The sequence below is a fragment of the Cetorhinus maximus genome, chromosome 32 (assembly GCF_964194155.1).
Source record: "Cetorhinus maximus chromosome 32, sCetMax3.hap1.1, whole genome shotgun sequence".
Lineage (NCBI taxonomy): Eukaryota > Metazoa > Chordata > Chondrichthyes > Lamniformes > Cetorhinidae > Cetorhinus > Cetorhinus maximus.
In genome coordinates, this window is record NC_135910.1 from 4,771,246 (window position 1) to 4,794,986 (window position 23,741).

A 23,741-nucleotide genomic window follows, 5' to 3' on the forward strand; every position below is an offset into this window, starting at 1 on the left:
CAGGATGGGCCGAATGGCCTACGAATCTACAATTCAGTCAGCGGTAAAGGCCCAGCCGGGCCTCGGCCTTCAGCAAAACGCTCTGAGCGTGAGTCAGTCTATCTCCTCGCTTATTGTTTTTATTTGGGGGTTTTATTTGGCCGTTGTACTGTTTTGGATTAATTTGTTAGTTTGTTCCCTGCCACCAGTAACTGGATAAAAACCAGTGGCCGTGTGACGTAGGGAGTCATTGTGTCTTCTGGCTGGGGCCTTCAAGAGAAGCCTCCGGCAGGCCTCTCGCATGGAGGTGTTTAGAGGAAAGCTTGGGGGTGTTGAGGAGGGGGTGGTGGTACAGAATTCTCTCCCACAGACAAGCACTGGAGGCTGGAGGCTGAGTGAGACAGAATTTCGACTGGCGAGGGAGTCAAGGGTTGTGAGAGGGAGGGGTGGGGAGGGCGGAGTGGTGGGGCAGGGTAGGGGGGGTGGTGGAGGTGGGATGGAGTGCGGAGTGGGGTGGGGTGGGGGGGTGAGGTGGGGGTGGGGTAGGGTTAGCGGGGGTGGTGGAGGCGGGATGGAGGGGTGGGGAGGGTGGAGTGGTGGGGTAGGGTGGGGTGGGGGGGTTGGAGGCGGGATGGAGGGGTGGGGAGGGCGGAGTGGTGGGGTGGGGTGGGAGGGTGGGGTGGGGTGGGGGGCTTGGAGGCGGGATGGAGGGGTGGGGAGGGCGGAGTGGTGGGGTGGGGTGGGGTGGTGTAGGGTTGGGGTGGGGTAGGGTTAGGGGGGGTGGAGACGGGATGGCAGACAGGGAAGCGGAGTTGAGGCCACAACCAGGTCAGCCGCGATCAAGGGGCTGAATGGCCAGCTCCTGCCCTCAGACCTGCTGAACTTTAACCGGCTATTTTTGTTCTTTATTCCTGCCCCTTAATTCTTGGGCTCACCCCGAGGACTCTGTACAACATTTATCCCTCAATTGAGGTCGTGAGAGAAGTGAAAAAAAACAACCAGACCTGACCTGGTCATTAACACAAGTGCAGTTTGTGGGATCTTGCTGTGTGTAAATTAGCTAGCAGGCTAAAACGGTGACTGCACGCCTATTGCAAATTGTCTGCGAAGCACTTTGGGCAAACGCAAATAAAAGTGCTATTTTCCCTTTTGGTCATGAGGATTCTCAGTTTGAGGGAGGGGGTGGGGAGGGATTTACTGGCAGCCCGGACTCACGTGACCCAGCTGGCATTCTTTTGTAACTTGAGAAAGCCGCACACGCTCATGGGACTGAGAGTTTGTTCCTGTGACACACAGAGAGCGGCGGGGCGGAGAGGGAGAGAGAGAGAGAGAGAGGCTGCGAATCAACCAGGTCTTCCTGTGCCTGAGAACACACTCACACACACTCACACACTTGTACACACTCACACACTTGTACACACTCACACACTTGTACACACACACACACTCACACACTTGTACACACTCACACTCACTCTCTCACACACACGTACACACACACACACACACACTTGTACACACTCTCACACACTTGTACACACACTCTCACACACTTGTACACACACTCTCACACACACTTGTACACACACACACACACACTCGTACACACACACACTCTCACACACTTGTACACACACACTCTCACACACTTGTACACACACTTGTACACACACACACACACCCGTACACACACACACTCTCACACACTTGTACACACACTCTCACACACTTGTACACACACTTGCACACACACTCACACTTGCACACACACACTCACACACACACTCGTACACAAACACACACTCACACAGAGGATAACTGCAAGCCACAAGGTTCAGCCTGACTGGGTATCCGTGAGTAATGGGTTTGTTTGCTGTGTCTGTCTGGGGTGGGTCGAGTGGCTGAGAGAACAAGGCTGTTCCGAGGATTCTGCAGCCAGGAATTCATTCATTCGTCCCGGGCTGTGGGCCTTATCCAGTGTCTGTAAACCACCCCCTCCCCACCACCCCCCCCCCACCCACCACACTGCAGCCGGCTGGACCACCTCGGTGGGGCCCCCCAAGCTTCACCCTTAAGGGTGACTATGGACCCGGGAGGCGTTGCTGAAGGGGCTGCAGAGGCAGGTTGTAGCTTTGCGGAGGGAGGGAATCAGATAAATACTTGAAAAGCTGAGGGGGGGGGGTGTGGAGAAGAGTGCGAGCGATTGGGTGGATCTTTCAAAGGGCTGGCACGGGCACGATGGGCTGAATGGCCTCCTTCTGTGCTGTGCTATCACCCCCCCCTGTGGCTCTGTGTGCAGAGCTCCTGCTAGCAGACACCCCTCCCCTCCTCCTATGTGACAGTCGAAGCTGCAGCACACGGTGGGTGGCCGGAGTTAGACGTTCCCCGATTGAGGAGGACCCAGCATGTGTCTCAGTTCATGCCCCGTTTGCCAATGACCAGCCCATGTCCGCGCCGACAGTGGGTCAGGGTCTCCGGGAGCCAGGGTGAGTGATCAATAAAGCAGCGGGTGTGAAGTGTCACGTCAGCTCCTGATAGTGAAACCACCCCAGCGGGTTTATTGGAACAATCAGCTGATAAAGTTCGATCCCACACCAGAAAGGGAAGATCTCTGGGTAAAGGGCTCTGACTCACAGGGGAGGGTGAGGAATTGGAGTGCAGCTTGTTGGGAGGCCTCCTCCCCATGACGACAATGAGTTATGCCTATCGCTAAAAAAAAAACAGACAACCCCTGGTCATTGGTCGCAGTGCGCTGTTTGTGGGATCTTGCTGTGCGCCCATCGACAGAAAGCCACAGTAACGGCGCCCCATTGGCGGCGAAGCGCTAGGGACGTCCACTGTGGATGTGAAAGGTGCTAGAGGAATGCAGGTCCCCCCCCCCTTCAGCCTTGTCTACAAAACGGGCCGGTTATGTGAGGAGCGGCGGCGGCGGCTGTCCCAAGGCAGGGGGCAGGGGGCAGGGACAGGGACAGGGGGCAGGGACAGGGGACAGGGGGCAGGGGCAGGGGGCAGGGACAGGGACAGGGGGCAGGGACAGGGGGCAGGGGCAGGGACAGGGGGCAGGGACAGGGGGCAGGGGGCAGGGACAGGGACAGGGGGCAGGGACAGGGGGCAGGGGCAGGGACAGGGGGCAGGGGCAGGGGGCAGGGGGCAGGGACAGGGGGCAGGGACAGGGGACAGGGGGCAGGGGGCAGGGACAGGGACAGGGGGCAGGGACAGGGGGCAGGGGCAGGGACAGGGGGCAGGGGCAGGGGGCAGGGGGCAGGGACAGGGGGCAGGGACAGGGGCAGGGGGCAGGGACAGGGGGCAGGGACAGGGGCAGGGGGCAGGGGGCAGGGACAGGGACAGTGAGTGTGTCCGGCTCGCTGCTCTCGCTAGGTTTGGGGTGCAGGATGAGGCCTCGGTGCCGAGTTTATGACCTTCTGGATGAATGATAGAATGCAGCACAGAAGGAGGCCACTCAGCCCGCTCTATCTGTGCCAGCTCTTTGCAAAAGCAACTCCTACCTGGTGCCACTCCCCCACCCCCTCCTCCTCCACCACCCACCCCCCCCTCCTCCTCCACCACCCACCCCCCCTCCTCCTCCACCACCCACCCCCCCAACCTACCTCCTCCACCCACCCCCCCAACCTACCTCCTCCACCCACCTACCTCCTCCACCCACCCACCCCCCCCACCTACCTCCTCCACCCACCCACCCCCCCCACCTACCCCCCCCCACCTACCTCCTCCACTCACCCCCCCCAGCCTACCTCCTCCACCCACCCCCCCACCTACCTCCTCCACCCACCCACCCCTCCCACCTACCTCCTCCACCCACCCACCCCCCCCACCTACCTCCTCCACCCACCCCCCCACCTACCTCCTCTACCCACCCCCCCCACCTACCTCCTCCACCCACCCCCCCCACCTACCTCCTCCACCCACCCCCCCCACCTACCTCCTCCACCCACCCCCCCCCCACCTACCTCCTCCACCCACCCCCCCCCACCTACCTCCTCCACCCACCCACCTGCCCCTCTCCCTTTTCCCCAGCGCCCTGCAAATGTTCTCCTCTTCAGATTTTTATGAGGGCCATGTCAACAGGGAGATGGCTGCCCCCCCCCGCCACCACCCCACTTAAAGCCGCTAGGCCCCTTTGCAAAAGGAGACGTCTCATTACACAGCCACAGTGAAATCTCTCTGCGGGGAGGGAGGTTCCCTCTACTCAGATACTTCAGCGGTTTCAGTAAGCCCAGTGACGGAAACTCAAAGTACTTGTTGGTGGTTTAGAGGGGAGGAGGGAGCGGAGTTTCTATAAGATAACCAGTGTCTTTTTGCAAACACTTATGCAATCGACCCAAGTTCCTCTTTTTGGTTTAGACCTGCGGCTTAACGTGGAGATCGGGGACAGTGTTGCTGTCCTGTTGTGTGACATTTAAGGGAGCCTCCCTCACTCACCTAAGGGGCTTTCTGGTCCACTGGCTGCGCAGAGTGCAGTCAATCCCAGGGCTCGCTAAACTGGTCTGAGATCCTGTGCTCTGAGCCACAGCTTTGCCAATTCCCCCTCTAGCTCCCTGACACCGAAATTAGTGCCATAGGATTGACCTCGTTTCAAACTCTCGCCCACTCTGAAGGTGCAGCACTTCCCTCAGAGTGTTCAGCGGAGTGGGACTTGTCTTCGGCTAAAAGCTGATCAAGGGATGATCGCGATGGGGGGTAAACGTATTTAATACTGAACCTTGTTACTCACAGGGGTCACATCCCTACCAAACACCCCGGAATATATCGCAGGCAACTCTTTGAAACGCTGACGGGTCGCAAAGAAGCGAAATGAGTCACGTGCCCATTTTGTTGTTGGAGCTGTTGGCTTGAGGATGAGTTATGGGGCTGGGCCGCAGGCGGCACTCCCAACTTGGCTGATGAGTCAGTCTAATTGTTGAGCAACTCCTTCAGGGGGCTGGAGACTGGCTCGAGATGAGTTTCATCGTTGTGCGTTTTTAACCGCTCAAAGCTGCAGAAGGGCGCGGTGGGCCTGGACGGCCTCCTTCTGTGCTGGGGTTACCGCCCTGTGGTGGTCCTGCGGGCTCGCAGAGCTCCTCCTATGCAGACACCCTCTGAGGTGACCTACGTGGACCCTCGGGGCTTGAGGGCCATGAGCCGACTCTGGGTGCTGCCCACTCTGGGTGCTGCCCACTCTGGGTGCTGCCCGGGGCGGGGGGGGACACCATTTCCTGTTCGAGATGCCCCAGGTGGAGTGGAATCACAAGCAAAATGGCTGCTGCCGATCGCAGGCCGCTGAGCGCGATGCAGGGTAACCATGGTAACAAGAGGCGCCCGGCGAGCAGCAGGGTAACCATGGTAACAAGGGGCGCCCGGCGAGCAGAAAACAACCGGAAACGAGTCACAACTAATAATACTCTAATTAATAATAATTAATAAATAATAATAATAATACAACTAAATAATAATGCAAGGGAGAGGAAGCTTTAATAAATTAGATATTATTTCTTTGATCACGATTCATTATCCAGCCTCTGCCATGCCTGCCACAGACTGAAGGCCTCAAGCCAGTGGACTCCACTCCAGGCCTAACTGACCCTGGACCAGGCCACAAGAGTGAGTCAGACAGACAGACAGACCCAGCACCCCTTGTCCTCCCCCCTCACAGGCCGCATCCAACCCTAGATTTGTGGAAGGCCAAGGAGCGGATTCATGAGGTTAGTTACCTCAGCCTTGGCTGCTCCACTTGCCCTCCCAGCCCGACAGCCACCACCGGACAGGGGTGTCCAAAGCCAGGACCGTGGGAACTGAAGCCGGGTCAGAAACTGAAGAGCTTTTCCCCCTTCACCCCTTCAAACAATAGAATGTGATTTACAAGCTGTCACGCTCTATATACACGAGAAACACGGAATCATTCAGGCTGCTAAAAATGACATGCGGCCCTAAAAAAAAGGCAGCTCTGTTCCGCGCAACACCGACTTCATTCCACCCCCCCCACCCACCCACCCACCCATGTGCACGCTCGCCCAGTCAGAAGGGCCTCACTGAGGCTCCTTGGCCTGCGAGACGCCCAGGCCTGTGTCCAGACAGAAGATAAGTGCGGGAGCTGCCCAGATCGGAAACCCTTCGGCAGGGTTGGAAGAACTGGGAATCTCCCCTCTTCCCGCCAGCCCTGAAGCTGCTCAGCTTTGCAAACTGGACCGAGCTCTCGGTTTCGTTCAGTATTAAATACGTTTACCCCCCATCGCGATCATCCCTTGATCAGCTTTTAGCCGAAGACAAGTCCCGCTCCGCTGAACACCGAGGGAGTGCTGCGCCGTCAGAGGTGCTGTCTTTTGGGTGAGAGTTTGAAACGAGGTCGATCCCCATGGAACTATTTCGAATCAAAGAGCGGGAGAGTTCTCACCGGTGTGCTGGCTGATATTTATCCCTCAACAAAAATCACAAGAACAGGTTATATGGATGATTATCACGTTGCTGTTTGTGGGAGCTTGCTGTGTGCAAATTGGCTGCTGCGTCTCCTACATTACAACACTGAGTAAACTTCAGAATCGTACTTCATTGGCTGTAAAGCACATCGAGATACCCAGTAGTCGTGAAATTTAAATGCAAGTCTTTCTTTGTTAGTTAAGGACATTGACAACATCATTAATGTGTTAAAATGGACAACTTTCCTTTTACCATTTATTTAGTTTCAGGAATTAAAGTTTAATTTGTTGTCATTAAAAATTATCCTGTTCAACTTGAAACAGTGATCAAGAAATGCCCTCCTTAACTTCTTCGTAAATAATAATTCCACAAGGGCTTATATCGAAAAGCAGAATACCGTGGATCCTGGAAATCTGAAATAAAAACAGGAAATGGTGGGGAAAAAAAACTCAGCAGCTCAGGCAGCATCTGTGTAGAGAGAGAGAGAAACAGAGTGAACGTTTCAGGTCTGTGACCTTTCATCAGGACTGGGGAAAGTTGGACATGTAACAGGTTTTGAGCCAGGGGTGGGTGGGACAAGGACAAAAGGAAGGTCTGCGATAGGGTGAAAGTCAGGAGAGATTGAATGACAGAAGAGTTCGTCTTCCAGGGCCAAAGGGAAGGTGATGGGGCAAGAAAAGAAATAGCGAAATAAAAGATAAGCCTGGAGCAGGTGGGCTACTGTCTGAAAGGGGGAAAAAAACCCGAAACAAGCAAAGAAAAGGAAATAAATTGGAGGACAGAGTTTCTGGTCTGAAGTTGTTGAACTCAATGTTGAGTCCAGAAGGCTGTAAAGTGCCTAATCGGAAGATGAGGTGCTGTTCCTCAAGCTTATGTTGAGCCTCACTGGAACAGTGCAGCAGGTCGAGGACAGAGATGTCAGCGTCAGAGCAAGGTGGAGAATTAAAATGGCAGACCCCCGTGAAGCTTGGGATGGTGCTTGCGAACTGAACGGGAGGTTTATGCTTTGTTTGGGATACACTTACAGCTTTGTGCTCCTCCCTTTACGCAGCAGAGAGTTCCTTTTTGCTCAACCAGAAACCTGGCCACGACGAATATTAAATTAGCTGCCGCAACCCGCGTCCCCCCCTCCACAACTCCCCCAGTCAAAGTAGAAACCCCTGTAGGTCTGTCAGCTCTAAGTCAGCAAGAACTGATGTTGGATAGTGGAATTCTTCCCGCCAAGGTGAGGTTTGGCAGTTCCCGTGTCAGCCAGCCTGGTAACTGGGTACTGGAGCACAGTATTTGGAACCAGTGGTTGCTGAGTACAACGGTCAGCAGCTTTAACCAACCTGGATACAGCACAGGGCAGCAAAACTCTCAAGCTGACGTTGCCTGGCTGGGTTGTCGATGCTGTTGAGGAGGGGGAGGGGCACGCGCCGTGGGGCGGGGGTTAGAACACCGAGGTGTCCGGTGTCAGCACCCGAGGTGCCTGTCTGCGTGAGACCAAGAAAGGAAAGGGCTTGCATTTGTCCCCTGTGTGACCCCAGGACCCATCCCAAAGTGCTTTACAGCCGATGGCGAGCTTTTCGAAGGGTCATTGCCGCCGGTTGTCCTTCGATTCGAGGGTGGTGAGCTTCTGCCGTGAGTCATAGAGTCATAGAGGTCTACAGCACAGAAAAAGGCCCTTCGGCCCATCGAGTCTGCGCCGGTCAAACAAGTACCCACCTATTCTAAACCCGTTTTCCAGCACTAGGCCCATAGCCTTGTATGCCATGGCATCGCAAGTGCACATCTAAATTTGCTATATGAATCCCTGGTCCATGTACAAAGATGTATTCATATGCTGTCAAAATTAGAACCCTGAGCAGGTCGATTCCCGGTGCACAGATCATCGGGCATGGGGTGGGGGGGGGCAAGGATGTCCCACACAGAGGCGGCGTGTCCCAGAGTCGCTGTTGTAACATAGGAAATTCTGCAGCCAGCATGCGCACAGCAAGATCCCACACACAGCAAGGTGATCATGATCAGATAGCCTGTTTCTGTGATGACAGTCGAGGGATATATATATTGGCCAGGACTCCGGGGTGAACTCTCGGGAAATTCAGCCTGGTTTTTCTTTGCTACTGAACACACCACGTTAGATGAACCACATGACGAACATTAACTAAACAGACGAATAATGGGTTTGTTTACCGTGTCCGCCTGGGGTGGGTAGTGCTGCTAACAGAGGCCTGTATCTGTGATACTGTTAGCGTGAATTCGTTCATTCGTTCCAGTTTTGTGAACTTGTTCCAGTTTATATAAACAGCTCGCACTGCAGCGCAGGAGTCATAGAGTCATTTACAGCCACAGAAGGAGGCCATTCGGCCCATCAAATTTATGCCAGCTCCCTGTAGAGCAATCTGGTCAGTCCCGTTCCCCTGCTTAGTCCTCGGTGCCTTAAAAGTTCATCTCTCTCAAGTGCCCATTCAATTTTCTTTTGAAATCATTGATCATCTCTACTTCCATCACCCTCATGGGCAGCGAGATTCAGATCATGGCCACTCCCTGAGTAAAAATGTTCTTCCTCACATCCCCCCCAGTATCTCTTGCCCAAAACCTTAAATCTTGGTCCTTTTATCATCAGTAAATGGGTCAGCTTTTCTTTGCCTACCTTATACAAACCTGTCATAATCCAGTCCACCTTTATCAGATCTCCCCGCAAACTCCTATGAAGGTTTGGAAGCCAAGTTGGTCTGAAAATGGAAGTTGGGTGGACGCTCGAGGGAGATAAACTCGCAGGGTTGGTTCACACAGGAGGATTGGTCCATTGCGTCTGCTCTGGGACTCACAGCACCTTGCAGGCAAACCGCAGTGAGAGGCAGTCCGGGGTCAGGCGATACGGAGCAATAGGAAGGCGCAATGGGATCAGGTCTTCACTTCTGCACAGCTGAATTGGAGCAGAGGTCCCCTCGCTGAGTCAATGAGGGGTTCAACGCTGTCCTAACTCCATAATGTTCTTTACTGCAGGTGTACACCTGAGATCTGAGCCAGACTCAGGGGGAGAAACATGAAGCTCCAGCTGATACACCAGAAGGTAACTAGACAGAGACAGTGCACAACGTGATAAGGGACTGACACTGCCCAGGTTTACAAGTGTGAGCATGAGTGTGTGTACAGAGTATAGGGTGCATGTGTAGGGATGCGTGAGTGAGTGTGTGTGAGAGTAAGTGGGTGTGAGAGTGAGTGTGAGAGTGTGCGTATTAGAAAGTATGGGTGAGTAGTGTGTGAATGTGAGCGTGAGAGCATGAGTCTGAGTTTGCGAGTGTGATTGTGTGACTGTGTGTGTGAGTGAGCTTGAGTGAGTGTGTGTGTGTGAATGAGTGTTTGGTTGAGTGTGAGAGTGAAAGTGTGTGAATGTGTGTGAGTGAGTGTGAATGAGTGTAAGTGAGTGTGAGAACAAAAGTGAGTATGAGTGTGTGTGACAGTGAGTGAGAGTTTGTGCGTGTGTGTGTGTGTATGTATGTGCGTGTGTGTGCGTGCGAGTGTGTGCGTGTGTTTGTGTGTGTGTAATGCCTCATGGTTCCAGATCACTGGAGCATCAGGAGAGCGACATTAGGACATTTGACCTTTGTGGGCATCACAGTCCAGTTTGACCTGGATCGCTGTGCAGCCAAGTTCACTCTCCAGCCAGCGTCACTGGCTGGTGACCCCTTTCTCATCTACCCCTCCCCCACCACTCTAACCCCAGTGGCACTGAGGCTAACAGCAACTCCCTTCCAACCGGCCAGTCACCCCTTGACCCTTGGGGGTGAGTTTGGGTGGGAGTTTTCCGTGACTAGTTGAGGGGTCACTGACCTGCTCCAGTAGCACATGGTAAAGGTGGATTTAATTTCCTGTTTATGAAGCTTGATTCAATTCTTGTGTTAATTCCCAGGTTTCTCATGACCGTCTCACACTGATCCCTGCGACTCTGCCATGGGATCTTTAAACAGGCCCTGATTGTTCTCCCCTCTCCTGCTCCCTCCCCACCACCACCAGCCTGAAGCATTTCTCTCAGAGTCTCCATAGTCATTGCTTAATGGGGGCTGCTCTGTCTTTCAGACCAGACATTAAACTGAGACCCTGTCTGGGACCTCAGGTGAACATCAAAGATCACATAGGCGCCATTTTGAAGAGTAGCCGGGGGGCGGGGTTGGAGTAGCCGGGGGGCGGGGTTGGAGTAGCCGGGGGGCGGGGTTGGAGTAGCCGGGGGGCGGGGTTGGAGTAGCCGGGGGGCGGGGTTGGAGTAGCCGGGGGGCGGGGTTGGAGTAGCCGGGGGGCGGGGTTGGAGTAGCCGGGGGGCGGGGTTGGAGTAGCCGGGGGGCGGGGTTGGAGTAGCCGGGGGGCGGGGTTGGAGTAGCCGGGGGGCGGGGTTGGAGTAGCCGGGGGACGGGGTTGGAGTAGCCGGGGGGCGGGGTTGGAGTAGCCGGGGGGCGGGGTTGGAGTAGCCGGGGGGCGGGGTTGGAGTAGCCGGGGGGCGGGGTTGGAGTAACCGGGGGGCGGGGTTGGAGTAGCCGGGGGGCGGGGTTGGAGTAGGGGGTGGGTGGAGTTCTCCTCAGTGTCCTGGCCAATATTTATCTCCCAACTCATGCCTCGAAACAGGTTGTCTGGTTATTTTTCACACTTACAGTTTGTGGGATCTTGCTGTGCACAAGATGTCTGCTTGCGGTTTCTACGTTACGACGACGGCCGCCGCACCTGAAGCAGTGCGTCTTTGCCTGCGAGGCTCTTTGGGACGTCCCGAGGTGGTGACAGGTGCTATATAAATGCAAGTCTTTCTTTCACAGCCTGCTTACCTTCTTACCTGATGCATTTGTACAGGTGCACCTGGTGTAAAACAGACTGTGTCATTTATAAAGCTCCTGCCATGATGCAGGGACTCAAAGCCCTTGCACATCGTATTATAGAATATTCGAATGGTCACAGGAGGAGGCCATTCTGCTCATCATACCCATGCTGGCTCCCTGCCCTGTCCCCATGACGCTGCAAATGTTTTCTCTTCCGATAATTATCCAATTATCTTTCGAAAGCCTCGATTGAACCTGCCCCCGCCACACTCAGACAGGACATTCCAGATCCTAACCACTCGCTGCCTTAAAAATCTTTTCCTCGTGTCGCTGATGATTCTTTTGTCAATCACCTGAAATCAGTGTCCTCTGGTTCCCGACTCTTCTGCCAATGGGAATAGCTTCTCCCTATCTACTCTGTCCGGAAGAATGGGTTTGATGTCAGTGAAGCTGTTCAGGATACTGGGTGAACGACTCTCCTCTTCAGAAAAGCGCTGTGGAATCTTTTACATCCACCTAAAAGGGCAGATAGGGCCTCAGTTTAACGTCTCATCCAAAAGGCAGTGTCCCTGACAGTGCGGCACCCCCTCAGTGGAGTGTCTGTTTAGAGTGGTTCAGACGCTGATTAGGTTTTGGGGAGTTGTCTTGAGGTCAGTTTTCTGTTAACGATGAGTGTGTTGGCAGCTGACCCCTGGAAGAGGGCAAATCACTGATGGTGGGGCTGTAATTATGGTCAAACAGCACCTCAGGCCTGGATAAAAGTCCCTGTTCTCCATCACTGACAGCTGCTAGGAAGTGTTTGTGCTGATAAGTGTGTCTCTGTGTGTGTGTGTGTGTGTGTGTGTGTGTCTCTCCGTATGGTGTGTGTGTGTGTGTGTGTCTCTCTGTATGGTGTGCGTGTGTGTGTGTGTCTGTGTGTGTGTGTGTGTGTCTCCGTATGGTGTGTGTGTGACTCTCCATATGGTGTGTGTGTGTGTGTCTCTCTGTGTGGTGTGTGTGTCAATTTGTGTGTGTGTGTGTGTCTCTCTCTCTCTGTGTGGTGTGTGTGTGTATGTGTGTGTCTGTGTGTGTGTCTCTGTTGTGTGTGTGTGTCTCTCTGTGTGGTGTGTGTGTGTGTGTGTGTGTCAATGTGTGTTTCTGTGTGTGGGTCTGGTGTGTATGTGCCTGTGTGAATATGTGTCTGGGTGTCTGCATATATCTCTGTGCTTGAGTCTGTCTGTGTGTCTCTCTGTGCATCTGTGTGTGTGTGACTGTGTGTGTGTGTGTGTCTCTCACATGGAGTGTGCGTGTCTCCATGTGTGTGTCTCCCTTGTCTGCCCCTGTGTGTGTTTGTGCATTTGTGTATCTGTATGTGTGTCTGTCTGTGTTTTTGTGTCTGTCGTACTAAATGAGCAGAACTTTCCTCCAACCTAATATTGGGAAGACCAAAACATCGTCTTCAGCTCCCAACACAAACTCCATTCCCCAGTCACCATTTCATCTCCGCCATTGACCACTGATGCTCATCTCAGCTGCCTGCAATTCCTCAACGTGAAATAGAGCTGGGCTTCTGACCACATAACCCCACTATACACCTACCTCCAACGCCAACCTCTCCCTTTCTTACCTGTAGAGCCAACTATTCCGAAGGTCTCCTGGCTGCCCTGCCACATTCTACCCCCTGTAAACTTTGGGTGCTGGAGGTCTGGTGGCTCAATGGGTACCTTTCCCTGCGTCTGAGCCTGAATCTCCAGGTTGGAATCCCACTCCAGGACTGGACGGCCACGGAAGTTGCGTTCATAACGCGGCCAAACAGGTTGAGCGTCAACTAGTAAATCCTTCCAGTTTGCCTGATGGCTGGTGGCAAGAGCAGGAGAGGCTGCTGCTGCAGTGCAACAGCCTCCCTACGCTAACCCCAGCTTTCAGGCCCCTCCCCCAGCTCCAAAACCCTCCGAGATATCTGCGCTCCTCCAATTCATACCTGACAAACTGATTGGAGCTTTTTGAGGATGTAACTAACAGAGTAGATGAAGTAAAACCAGGATGTGTGTGGGATGTATGTTTGGATTTTCAAAAGACATTCAACAGGTGCCACACGAAAGGCTGTTACACAAGATTATGTCTCTTGGGGTTTGAAGTGAGGTATTATTTTGGATAGCGGATTGGTCAAAGAACAGAAAACAGAGATCCCAGGGGTCTTTGAGGATCAGGGCTCTGCCACTCCATCATTTAACAAACGTGTCTTCTTTCTTGCTCAAGGTGAAGACATCACATCCTCCCGCCGATGGGAGGTGGAGCTGTAGCTCGTGGAACTCAGGATCGCAAAAGGTATGGATCCCACACTTGCTGTGTGTCTCATCTGGAACCTGGAGCTCGTAGTCTGGGTGTAAGGGGGAATGGAGTTATCATAGTGGCTGCCCTCTCAATACGCGGCCTATTTCCATGCCAACAGGCAATAGTGGGGCCTAAAAGCGTTAAATTATAAGAACAGGTTGCACAGATCGGGCTTGTATTCCCTCAAGCATATCAGATTAAGGAGTGATTTAATTAAAGTGTCTAATTTAACTAAAGGGAACATAACTTTACAATTAGAGTTAGGTCGCTCAGGAGAAGCACTTCACCTGGAACTCTCCTTGAGGCGGGAGGGTCAATTTGCAAGTTTGAAAAGTGCATTTGATAGATTTTTATTGGGTAAGGGGTTAAGGGTCACGGAACCAAGGTGGGTAAATGGAGTTAAGATACAGATCAGCCATGATGCAATTGAATGGCGGAGCAGGCTCGAGGGGCTGAATGGCCTACTCCTGTTGCTAAGTTCCTTGCCTTTCCTGATGACTGTATCTTGCTATCGTTGCTCAATGTTTTAATCAATGCATTGGGTTGGGTGGAGAGGTGATGTTTTACTCTGGCCAAACAGCCTCATTGGAGCCCCCACTGTGGTGGGACATTGAGTGGCCCAGCACTGATGGGACAGATTATACAGATATTCTAACATCTGCTCCTTCTCTATCTCCTCCTCCAGATCTATCGAGATGCGGTTCTGGTGCTGACGGTGATCATCATTCTCATCCTCCTGATGATGGTGCAGTTACTGCTCTCCCCGTACACCCACCAAATGGACAAAAAGGTCCAAACCCCCATTGGGATAGGAAGAGCTGCTGACAGCCTGGGGAAGGGCTGGTCTGACTCATGCAGGTACGGGGGATGCAACAGGGACCCCAGCACCCTCTGTAGGCACCTGGGGGAAAGGCAGGCTCTGCAGCCCATCCTGTAGTAAACTGAGAGAATAGCAGGCTCTGTGGTGCCCCCTGTAGGTACCTGGGGGAATAGCAGGCTCTGCGGTGCCCCCTGTAGGTCCCTGGGGGAATAGCAGGTTCTGTAGTGCCCCCTGTAGGCTGCTGGAAGAATAGCAGGCTCTGTGGTGCCCCCCTGTAGGTACCTGGGGGAATAGCAGGCTCCGCAGTGTCCCCTGTAGGTAGCTGGGGGAATAGCAAGCTCTGCAGCAACCCCTGTAGGCACCTTCAGGAATAGCAGGCTCTGCAGTGCCCTCCCCCCACCCCACCCCACCCCCCATAGGAACCTGGGAGATTAGCAGGGTCTGCAGCTCCTCCGATAGGTATCTGGAGGAATAACAGGCTCTGCAGTGCCCCTTGTGGGTGCCTGGGGGATTAGCTGGATCTGCAGAGCCCCCTGTAGGTATCCGGGGGGGTGAGAGGAGTTAAAGGGCTGCAATGCCTCCTCTAAGTATCTGGCTACAAACAGTGGGTTGCAACATCCCCTGAAGGGACCTGTGGGATTGGCTGCAGGTACCCGGGGGCGGTGGAGACAATCAAACCCCCTGATAAGATGGAGCTGCTAGTCCTATGTCTGAGCTGTAAGGCCCCTTGAGCTGATTCATTCTTACGCTCCCTCTTCTGCTCCCAGTCTCGTCCTCGTCGAGAGTATTCCGGAAGGGATGCACTTTGGGCCTAATTCCACTGTGAACCCACCATCCATTTTTGATGGCTGGATGAAGTTGCTGAGTGAGGCAAAGAACAGCATTGACATTGCCTCCTTCTACTGGACAATGCAAAACAACGACACACACACATCTGAACCCACGGCAAACCAGGTATGGCCCAGGGAAATGTTCAATATCAGTCATACTTGCATTAGAAGCAGTTCAGAGAAGGTTCGCTGGGCTGGTTCCTGGGATGAAAGGATTGCCTTATGAGGAAAGGTTGACCAGATTGGGCCTATACTCGTTGGAGTTTAGAAGAATGAGAGGTGATCTTATTGAAACATGTTAGGTTCTGGGGGGCGGTTTGACAGGGTAGATGCTGAGAGGATGTCCCCTCTCATGGGGGAAATCCAGAACTAGGGGGGAACACTTTAAAAATAAGGGGTCTCTCATTTAAGATGGAGATGAGGAGGAATTTGTCCTCTCATAGGGTCGTTAATCTTTGGAATTTTCTTCTCCAGGGAGCAGTGAGTGGGCATCGAATATATTCAGGGCTGAGTTAGACAGATTTTTGATTGGCGAGGGAGTTAAGGGGTTTGGGAACAGGCAGGAAAGTGGAGTTAAGACCACAGTCAAATCAGCCATTATCTTATTCAATGGCAGAGCAGGCTCGAGGGGCTGAATGGCCTACTGCTGCTCCTATTATGAACACTCATTAATATTCAAATTATACGCAATAATCAGATGTGTCAATCTTATTCGCCTTCCCCCGCCCCCCCCGCTAATATTGACCCCTGCCAAAGGTTACAAGGGCCGTCCAAGGGAACCCCACTCATAGGAGCAGTTGGTAGTGAACTGATAGCCTCTGGTAGACTCTGATTGGTCAAGGCATTACCCTGAAGAATGAACCAGTGAATGGCTGTCACTTATTTTGTTTAGCTGAAACAGGCGCAATGTGTGTACATGTTCTTTCTGTCTGTAAAGAACAGGGCCCAGTGTATTAATATATGCAGCTTCCAGTACACGCAAATGGGCCACACTGCGAGCCCAACTGACAATCTTAAATTGGTTGTCAGTGTAATTATTAGTGCACTGAGGATTATTTAGCAAATGTTGTCCAATCGTGAAATCACGTCTAATGTTGGACATTGTGGGTGGAATTTTATGGCCCCATCATGGTGGGGGTGGGGCTGGGACTGTAAAATGCAGTGGACCGTTCAAAACTCCATTGATTCGGCGGGACCGTAAAATTCCACCGGAGTAAAATTCCACCGGTGTAAAACTCCACCGGCGTAAAATTCCACCGGCGTAAAATTCCACCGGTGTAAAATTCCACCGGCGTAAAACTCCACCGGAGTAAAACTCCACCGGTGTAAAACTCCACCGGTGTAAAACTCCACCGGTGTAAAACTCCACCGGAGTAAAACTCCACCGGCGTAAAACTCCACCGGCGTAAAACTCCACCGGCGTAAAATTCCACCGGCGTAAAATTCCACCGGCGTAAAATTCCACCGGAGTAAAATTCCACCGGCGTAAAATTCCACCGGAGTAAAACTCCACCGGCGTAAAACTCCACCGGCGTAAAATTCCACCGGCGTAAAACTCCACCGGCGTAAAACTCCACCGGCGTAAAATTCCACCGGCGTAAAATTCCACCGGAGTAAAACTCCACCGGAGTAAAACTCCACCGGTGTAAAACACCACCGGAGTAAAATTCCACCGGTGCAAAACTCCACCGGTGCAAAACTCCACCGGCGTAAAATTCCACCGGAGTAAAACTCCACCGGAGTAAAATTCCACCGGCGTAAAATTCCACCGGAGTAAAACTCCACCGGTGTAAAACTCCACCGGTGTAAAATTCCACCGGAGTAAAATTCCACCGGTGTAAAACTCCACCGGTGTAAAATTCCACCGGTGTAAAACTCCACCGGTGTAAAACTCCACCGGTGTAAAATTCCACCGGAGTAAAATTCCACCGGTGTAAAACTCCACCGGTGTAAAATTCCACCGGTGTAAAATTCCACCGGAGTAAAATTCCACCGGAGTAAAACTCCACCGGAGTAAAATTCCACCGGAGTAAAATTCCACCCGTGTAAAATTCCACCCGAGTAAAATTCCACCGGTGTAAAATTCCACCGGTGTAAAATTCCGTGCTGTTTTTTGAGTTTTGCAAGCACGGGCTGGTTGGGTACAGTCTGTATCCTGCCCGTTGTGACCAGCAGCTGGGACTTGTTGTTTGATACGATCCACCCGTCTTTGGGATGTACAGCCTACATACCCAGCATCACACCAGCACTGAAATTCATATACCACGTTACTCATTTGTGTGATAGGCAGAATGTCTTTTTGACTTGATGACAGCATCCTGTTAGTGGTGAATACCACTCATGTTACTACTGCACAGTAGCAGCGTGAAACAGTTAGCTTCACCTGTTGCTCACATTTTTGAGATACCTTATCCTTCCAGGGTAATCTGAGGTAGGCTGGGCACTTTTCAGGGCCGGAACTGATGGCCTTAGACCCGTTCATGAGTTTGTGTGATATACAGTGTGAAATGATCTGATCAGGGTAGTCACTATCCTGCAGGATGCCTTTGATGCACCTATTTCAGCATCAAGCTTGCATGGTGAGCAAATGGCTCACAACTTATTTACAAGGTTGCCAATAAGACCAATCTTATAGCGTGTGGAACTGTAAGAATCCCAACGTGTATATTGACCAGTGAAGGCAGGCTTGCAGTAGACCGTGGCTTGAGATTTCTCAACTACTACGCCCAGGAAGGGGAGTCCATTTGACTGTTTCAGTTCAAAGGTGAATTTGAGCGCAGGATGGAGCCCATTAAGACATGTAGGTAAATTGTTACATGCAGCTGTGGATTTAAATATAGCAAACGTGTCATCCACATATCAGAAATATGCGAGGGGTAGGAGGTTTGGTGTCGTTCCATCAAAGACACGTTTCTCATGGAATCTGACAAAGATGTTTGTGAGAGCTGGGCCCAGAGGGGATCCCTTGGCAACACCATCTATTTGGGCATACATGGTGTCATTAAAACTGAACTCAACTATGTGAGTTCATAAGCTCAAGGAACACTGATTCACGTGATGGTGGTGGGTCTAGATTGCCATGATATAATGTTGCAGTGCAAATATCTATGGTTTTCTTAAGTGAAACACTGGTGAACAGGCTAGCAATGTCAAATGGGGACATGGACACAGGGATAGTGACTACCCTGATCAGATCATTTCACTCTGTATATCTCACAAACTCATGAACAGGTCTAAGGCCACCACTTTCGGCCCTGAAAAGCGCCTGGTCTACATTAGATTATCCTGGAAGGATAAGGTATCTCAAAAATGTGAGCAACAGGTGAAGCTAGCTGTTTCACGCTGCTACTATGCAGTAACAACACGAGTGGTGTTCACCACTAACAGGATGCAGCCGTCAAGCCAAAAAGACATTCTGACTATCACACAAATGAGTAACATGGTATATGAATTTCAGTGCCAGTGTGATGCTGGGTATGTAGGCCACACGACCCAAAGACGGGTGGATCGTATCAAACAGCCTGTCCCAGCTGCTGTTCACAACGGGCAGGATACAGACTGTACCCAACCAGCCCGTCCTCGCAAAACTCAAAACACAGTGTCCAACATTAGATGTGATTCTGCGATTGGACAACATTTGCTAAATAATCTTCAATATGCTAATAATTACGCTGACAAACAATTTAAGATTGTCAGTCAGTCTCGCAGTGTGGTGCATTTGCATGTACTGGAAGCTACATATATTAATACACTGGGCCCTGGTCTTTGCAGCAGGAAGAACATGTACACACATTGCGCCTGTTTCAGCTAAACAAAATAAGTGGCAGCTATTTGCTGATTCATCCTTCAGGGCAATGCCTTGACCAATCAGCGCCAAGGCCTGGTTTATATTCCAAACAATGCTTGGCAGTTAACTGTCAGTCACCATCAACTGGTGCATGCTCCATGGCAATGCCTCTACCAATCAGAGTCCACTTGCCAACCAATCAGCATTTTCTTCTCATACAGTATAAATTTGTTGCCTCCCTTGGATTGTATTCGTGCAAAATGTCCTGATGAGTGCAAGACAAAAAGCTTTGACAAAAAAATCTCTTTTTTCAACAATACTCAAGCTCTGTACTACCTCACGATTGAAATGGATATTGTTGATTTGCAGTTTCTGGGGATTAAGAACAGAATATAATGATGAAGTGGCGTATTAATGAGCATTAAGCACAGTATAGTGGAATATAGATTGATGAAAATTAAGGACGGTAAATATAATGGGGATTGGGAAAGACTATTATTGGAGGTTATGCATCACATGTACGGTGTAGTGGTAATGTCACCAGGTTAATGGCCTGGGGACATGGGTTCATATCCCACCGGGGCAGCTGGTGGAGTTTAAATTCCATTCATTAATAAGTCTGGAATTAAGTCTCAGGTGACCAGAAATGATTGTTGTAAAAACTCACTTGATTCGCTGGTGTTCTTTAGGGAAGGAAATCTGCCATCCTTACCTGGTCTGGCCTACATGTGACTCCAGACCCACAGCGATGTGGTTGACTCTTAACTGCCCCTCTGCAGTGGCCCAGCAAGCCACTCAGTACAAGGGCAGCGATAATAGTAAAGGGGGGAAAAAGTGTCGTGCTAAGGTATGTGGGCTGCATCATACAGGCGCTGCAGCAGGGCAGAGCGAGAGCCTCTGCAGGTGCTAATGCCTCTCAATGCAAACGGTGCGAACAGCCATACAAACGTGTGGGAAGACTGGGGCAGGGCAGGGCCCACCTGGGGTCAACCCACACCCCACCCGTTGGGTCGCCTTTTTAGAGACGTGGCTCACCACCGCCTCCTCAAGGTCAATTAGTGATAAATGCTGACCCAGCCCACACCCCAAAGATGGTTGGAAAAGAGGATCAACCCCTGTTGCATCTTCTCACCTTTCCGACCAAACCCCATCACCCTGACACTTCTCTGAGTTGAATTTCGTCTGCTATGTGTCCGCCTTTTCTCATGTCCTGTCTGTGTCCTCTTGAAATCTGAAACGGAAAGAAAAAAATGCTGGAAAAGCTCAGCGGGTCTGGCAGCGTCTGTGGAGAGAGAAACAGAGTCAACGCTTCGAGACTCATATGGACTCTCCGTCAGCATCGTCAAGAGTCTGTACAGACTGGAAACGCTGACTCTGTTTCTCCCTCCGCAGAGGCTGCCGGACCCGCTGAGCTTTTCCAGCATTTCCTGTTTCCTGTTTCAGGTTCCCAGCATTCCAGCGGTATTTTGCTTTCGGGCCCCTTGAAGCCTGTCGCTGCCTCCCTCGGGGTTTTGCTGCCCTTCCGATTTTGACGAATAAGTTGCCTCCCCAGGGCCAGGAGGTTTTGCAGGAGCTGCAGCGGATTTCCGGAAAGCTGTCTGTGCGAATCGCTGTCAGCAAACCCTCCGGTTCACAGACCTCGAACGACCTGCGTCTCCTGGAAAATAGCGGTAAGTTCACCAACGCTTTTGGGCCCTGGCGGCCTCCTGGAAAGTTCAGTAAACACAAACGCTGTCTCGCGCAGCTCCGTTGCTTTGCAACATCTTTGGAAATGTCTTCAGGGCTCCGGTCACAGAGCCAGGGTGTGGGGCTTAATTGGATTGTCTTCTCCCACTGCCGGCACGGGCGTGACGGGCTGAATGGCCTCTTTGTTGGACCGTCGTGTTTAATGATTCTGCAGTTCTCAGGCACTCAAGGGCGGCTCTCTGTTAGTGTCAGCTGGGGGGTTAGCGGGGAAACACTCGCACCTCACAATATGGGGGTTGTGGGTTAGGGTTGCCAACTCTCCAGGACTGGCCTGGGGTCTCCAAGTATTGAAGATCAATCTCCAGGACACTGCTGTGTGCAACCCTGGAGAAAAAATCACTGGGACATTCAAAAAATATATAGTTAAACAAAAAACTTCCTTGTACACTTCTCTTTCCCGGATATAGAAATATTGAAAATGGGGGCAATGAGGGCTGTTTGGCTGATAGTTAAGCATCATCCAATTGGGTAATGAATCTTTTTGCTTTCCGATTGACGTAGGAAGGCCGTACGTCACAAGGACGGACGTGTTGGCCGATTGATGGCTGGAGCGTGGGGGCAAGTCAGGTGGTGAAATACATTTAATCACAGTTGGCAACCCGAGTGTGGGTTCAAGTCCCACTCCAGAAATGTGAGCACAAACTCCAGGCAGTGCTGAGGGAGCACTAAACTGTCAAAAGTTGTCTTCTTGCGGAAGGGACTTTAAACCAAGGCCCCCGTCCGCCCTGTCAGATGTAAGAACCCAGGGTAGTATTCAGACAAGAGCAGGGGAGTTCTCCTGGGTCTTCCGGCCAATATTTACCCCTCAATCAACATCGGTAAAGCTGATTACTGTCTGTGGGATCTTGCTATGCTCAATGGGCTGCTGTGTTTTCGATATTACGACGAAAACTCGCTGAATTAATTCCTGGGATGGAGGGATTGTCCTATGAGGAAAGGTTAAATAGATTGGGGCTTTATCCTCTGGAGTTTAGGAGAATGAAAGGTGATCTCATTCAGACATACAGAATTCTTACAGGGAACAACAGGGTAGATGCAGAAAGGATGTTTCCCTTGGCTGGGGCAGGGGGCGGGGGGAGGGGGGCTGTCTAGAACCAGGGGACACAGTCTCAGAGTAAGGGGCAGGTCATTTAGGACTGAGATGAAGAGGAATTTCTTCACTCAGAGGGTGGTGAATCTTTGGAATTCTCTACCCTAGTGGGCTGGGGGAGGCTCAGTTGTTGAGTATGTTCAAGACTGAGATCGATAGATTTCTACATATTTAAAACATCGAGGGATACGGGGATAGTGCAGGGAAATGGTGTTGAAGTAGAAGGTTAACCATGACCTCATCGAATGGTGCATTGGGCTCGAAAGGCTGAATGGCCTCTACTCTACTTCCTATTTCTTATGTTCTTACTACAATGGTGTCTGCACCTCGGAAGTACTTCATTGTCCGGAGGCCCCGAAAGGCGGTATATAAATGCAAGTCCTTTGCCCTATGTTGACTCCCAAGTCAATACAAGACACGTGGTTATTGGGCTGTGTGTTCCATGTGTTAACAGGAGCAAAGACGGCCATCGTGGACATGCGCAGGCTGACGGCTGGGGTTCTACACACAAAATTCTGGATTGTGGACAGGAAGCACTTGTACATTGGAAGTTCCAACATGGATTGGAGATCACTGACCCAGGTACCGAGGGGAAGCTGTGGGCAGACAAGGCCGAAGCCTTCGCAATAAGTCAAACTCCAGGACTCCTTCCTCTGATTCAAAAGCCGAGAAATTTTCCAGAAAAAAAGTCATGGCAGCATGACCTGGGATCAGGGATAGGGAAGCATAGGCCCCAGGCTCACCCAATCCAGGGCCTCGGCCTCAGTTCCACAAGACCGATCAGTGCAAGTGTTTTCTAGGTAGAGGAGGAGGGGTGAGATTGTGACGGATGAGCTTCCGTTGGGGGGGAGGGGCTGTTACCTTGGGTGGGGCTACTGAGGTGGAGGGAGAGGGCGATTAAGGGTAGGGGCTATCGGGGGTGCTAATAGGGGTGGTAGAGGGGAAAGCAATTCAGAGGGACATTGGGAGCAAAGGCAGTACTGTGGATTCGGGAAAATCGCTCCCCCTGGCCTTCAGGGCTCCAGATTTAGGAAAATATTTTTATCCTCATCCTTGTTTCCAAATCCTTCCATGGCCTCGCTAAGACTGTAATGTCCTCCAGCCCCACAACCCTCCGAGGTATCTGCACAACTCTAATTCTGGTCTCTTGTGCGTTACCAATTTTAATCGCTCCACCATTGGTGGCCGTGCCTTCAGTTGCCTTGAAGCTCTGGAATTCCCTCCCTACACCTCTACTGCCCCGCTACCTCATCTTCCTCCGTTAAGACACTCCTCAAAACCTACCTCCTTGACCAAGCTTTTGGGCACCTGACTTAATACGTCCTCATGTGGCTCAGTGTCATACCCTGTTTTCTAATGCTCCCGGGAAGCACCTTGGGATGTTTCATTATGTTAAAGGTGCTATATAGTTATAAGTTGTTGTTATAAATGTATCTTTTTAGTGACCACCGTCAGTGGTCTCTTTAAGTAAGTCTGCAGCTGGTCTGGTGATGGCTTCCTTCAGAGAAAGCCAGTTTTGTAAACGGGGGGAGTCTCAAACAGGCTTGAAGGCCTCGATTTGATTATGATAAAGACAAAGATTTGCCTCAGGCAGAGGCCCCTTGCTGCCTCTTTCTCCGCCTTTACCAACCTGATGATGGTGGATTGCCCCGCCCGCCATGTTGGAGGCTTAGGCGCCTACTTTGTGCCCGAGAAATGGGTGCAGCGCTCTCGAGTTTCTGACCAACAGGTTTTAGCTTCAAGCCCCACTACAGAGACTTGAGCCCAAGGTCTAGGCTGACGCTTCAGGGCAGTACAGAGGGAGTGCTGCAATGTCAGAGGCGCCATCTTTTTTGGATGGGGCATTAATCTGAGGCCCATATGCCTGAGTGGGTAGATGGAAAATATCTTGTGTCACAACTTGAAGAAAGCAGGGGGTTTCCTTTAGTCTGTAGCCAGAATCTATCCTTCAAACAAGATCTCAAAAAGAAATGAT

The 23,741-nt window shown here is 51.7% G+C and overlaps 1 protein-coding gene across 2 annotated transcripts in view; it reads left to right on the forward strand.

Annotated features, from left to right (window-relative positions):
- Positions 1-1,795: 1,795 nt before the first annotated feature.
- The window catches only part of pld3 (phospholipase D family member 3), a 37,954-nt gene continuing 16,008 nt past the window's right edge, over positions 1,796-23,741 (forward strand). The window contains exons 1-7 of one of the 2 annotated variants that reach the window (XM_078533450.1): positions 1,796-1,832; positions 9,382-9,448; positions 13,419-13,487; positions 14,179-14,351; positions 15,081-15,267; positions 20,483-20,600; positions 22,221-22,348. In XM_078533450.1, coding sequence (XP_078389576.1) covers positions 9,422-9,448; positions 13,419-13,487; positions 14,179-14,351; positions 15,081-15,267; positions 20,483-20,600; positions 22,221-22,348 — 702 coding nt within the window. In that variant the 5' untranslated portion in view covers positions 1,796-1,832; positions 9,382-9,421. Of the gene's footprint in view, positions 1,833-5,558; positions 5,578-9,381; positions 9,449-13,418; positions 13,488-14,178; positions 14,352-15,080; positions 15,268-20,482; positions 20,601-22,220; positions 22,349-23,741 lie in introns of those variants that run through there. The other variant, XM_078533451.1, reaches the window with a different exon arrangement.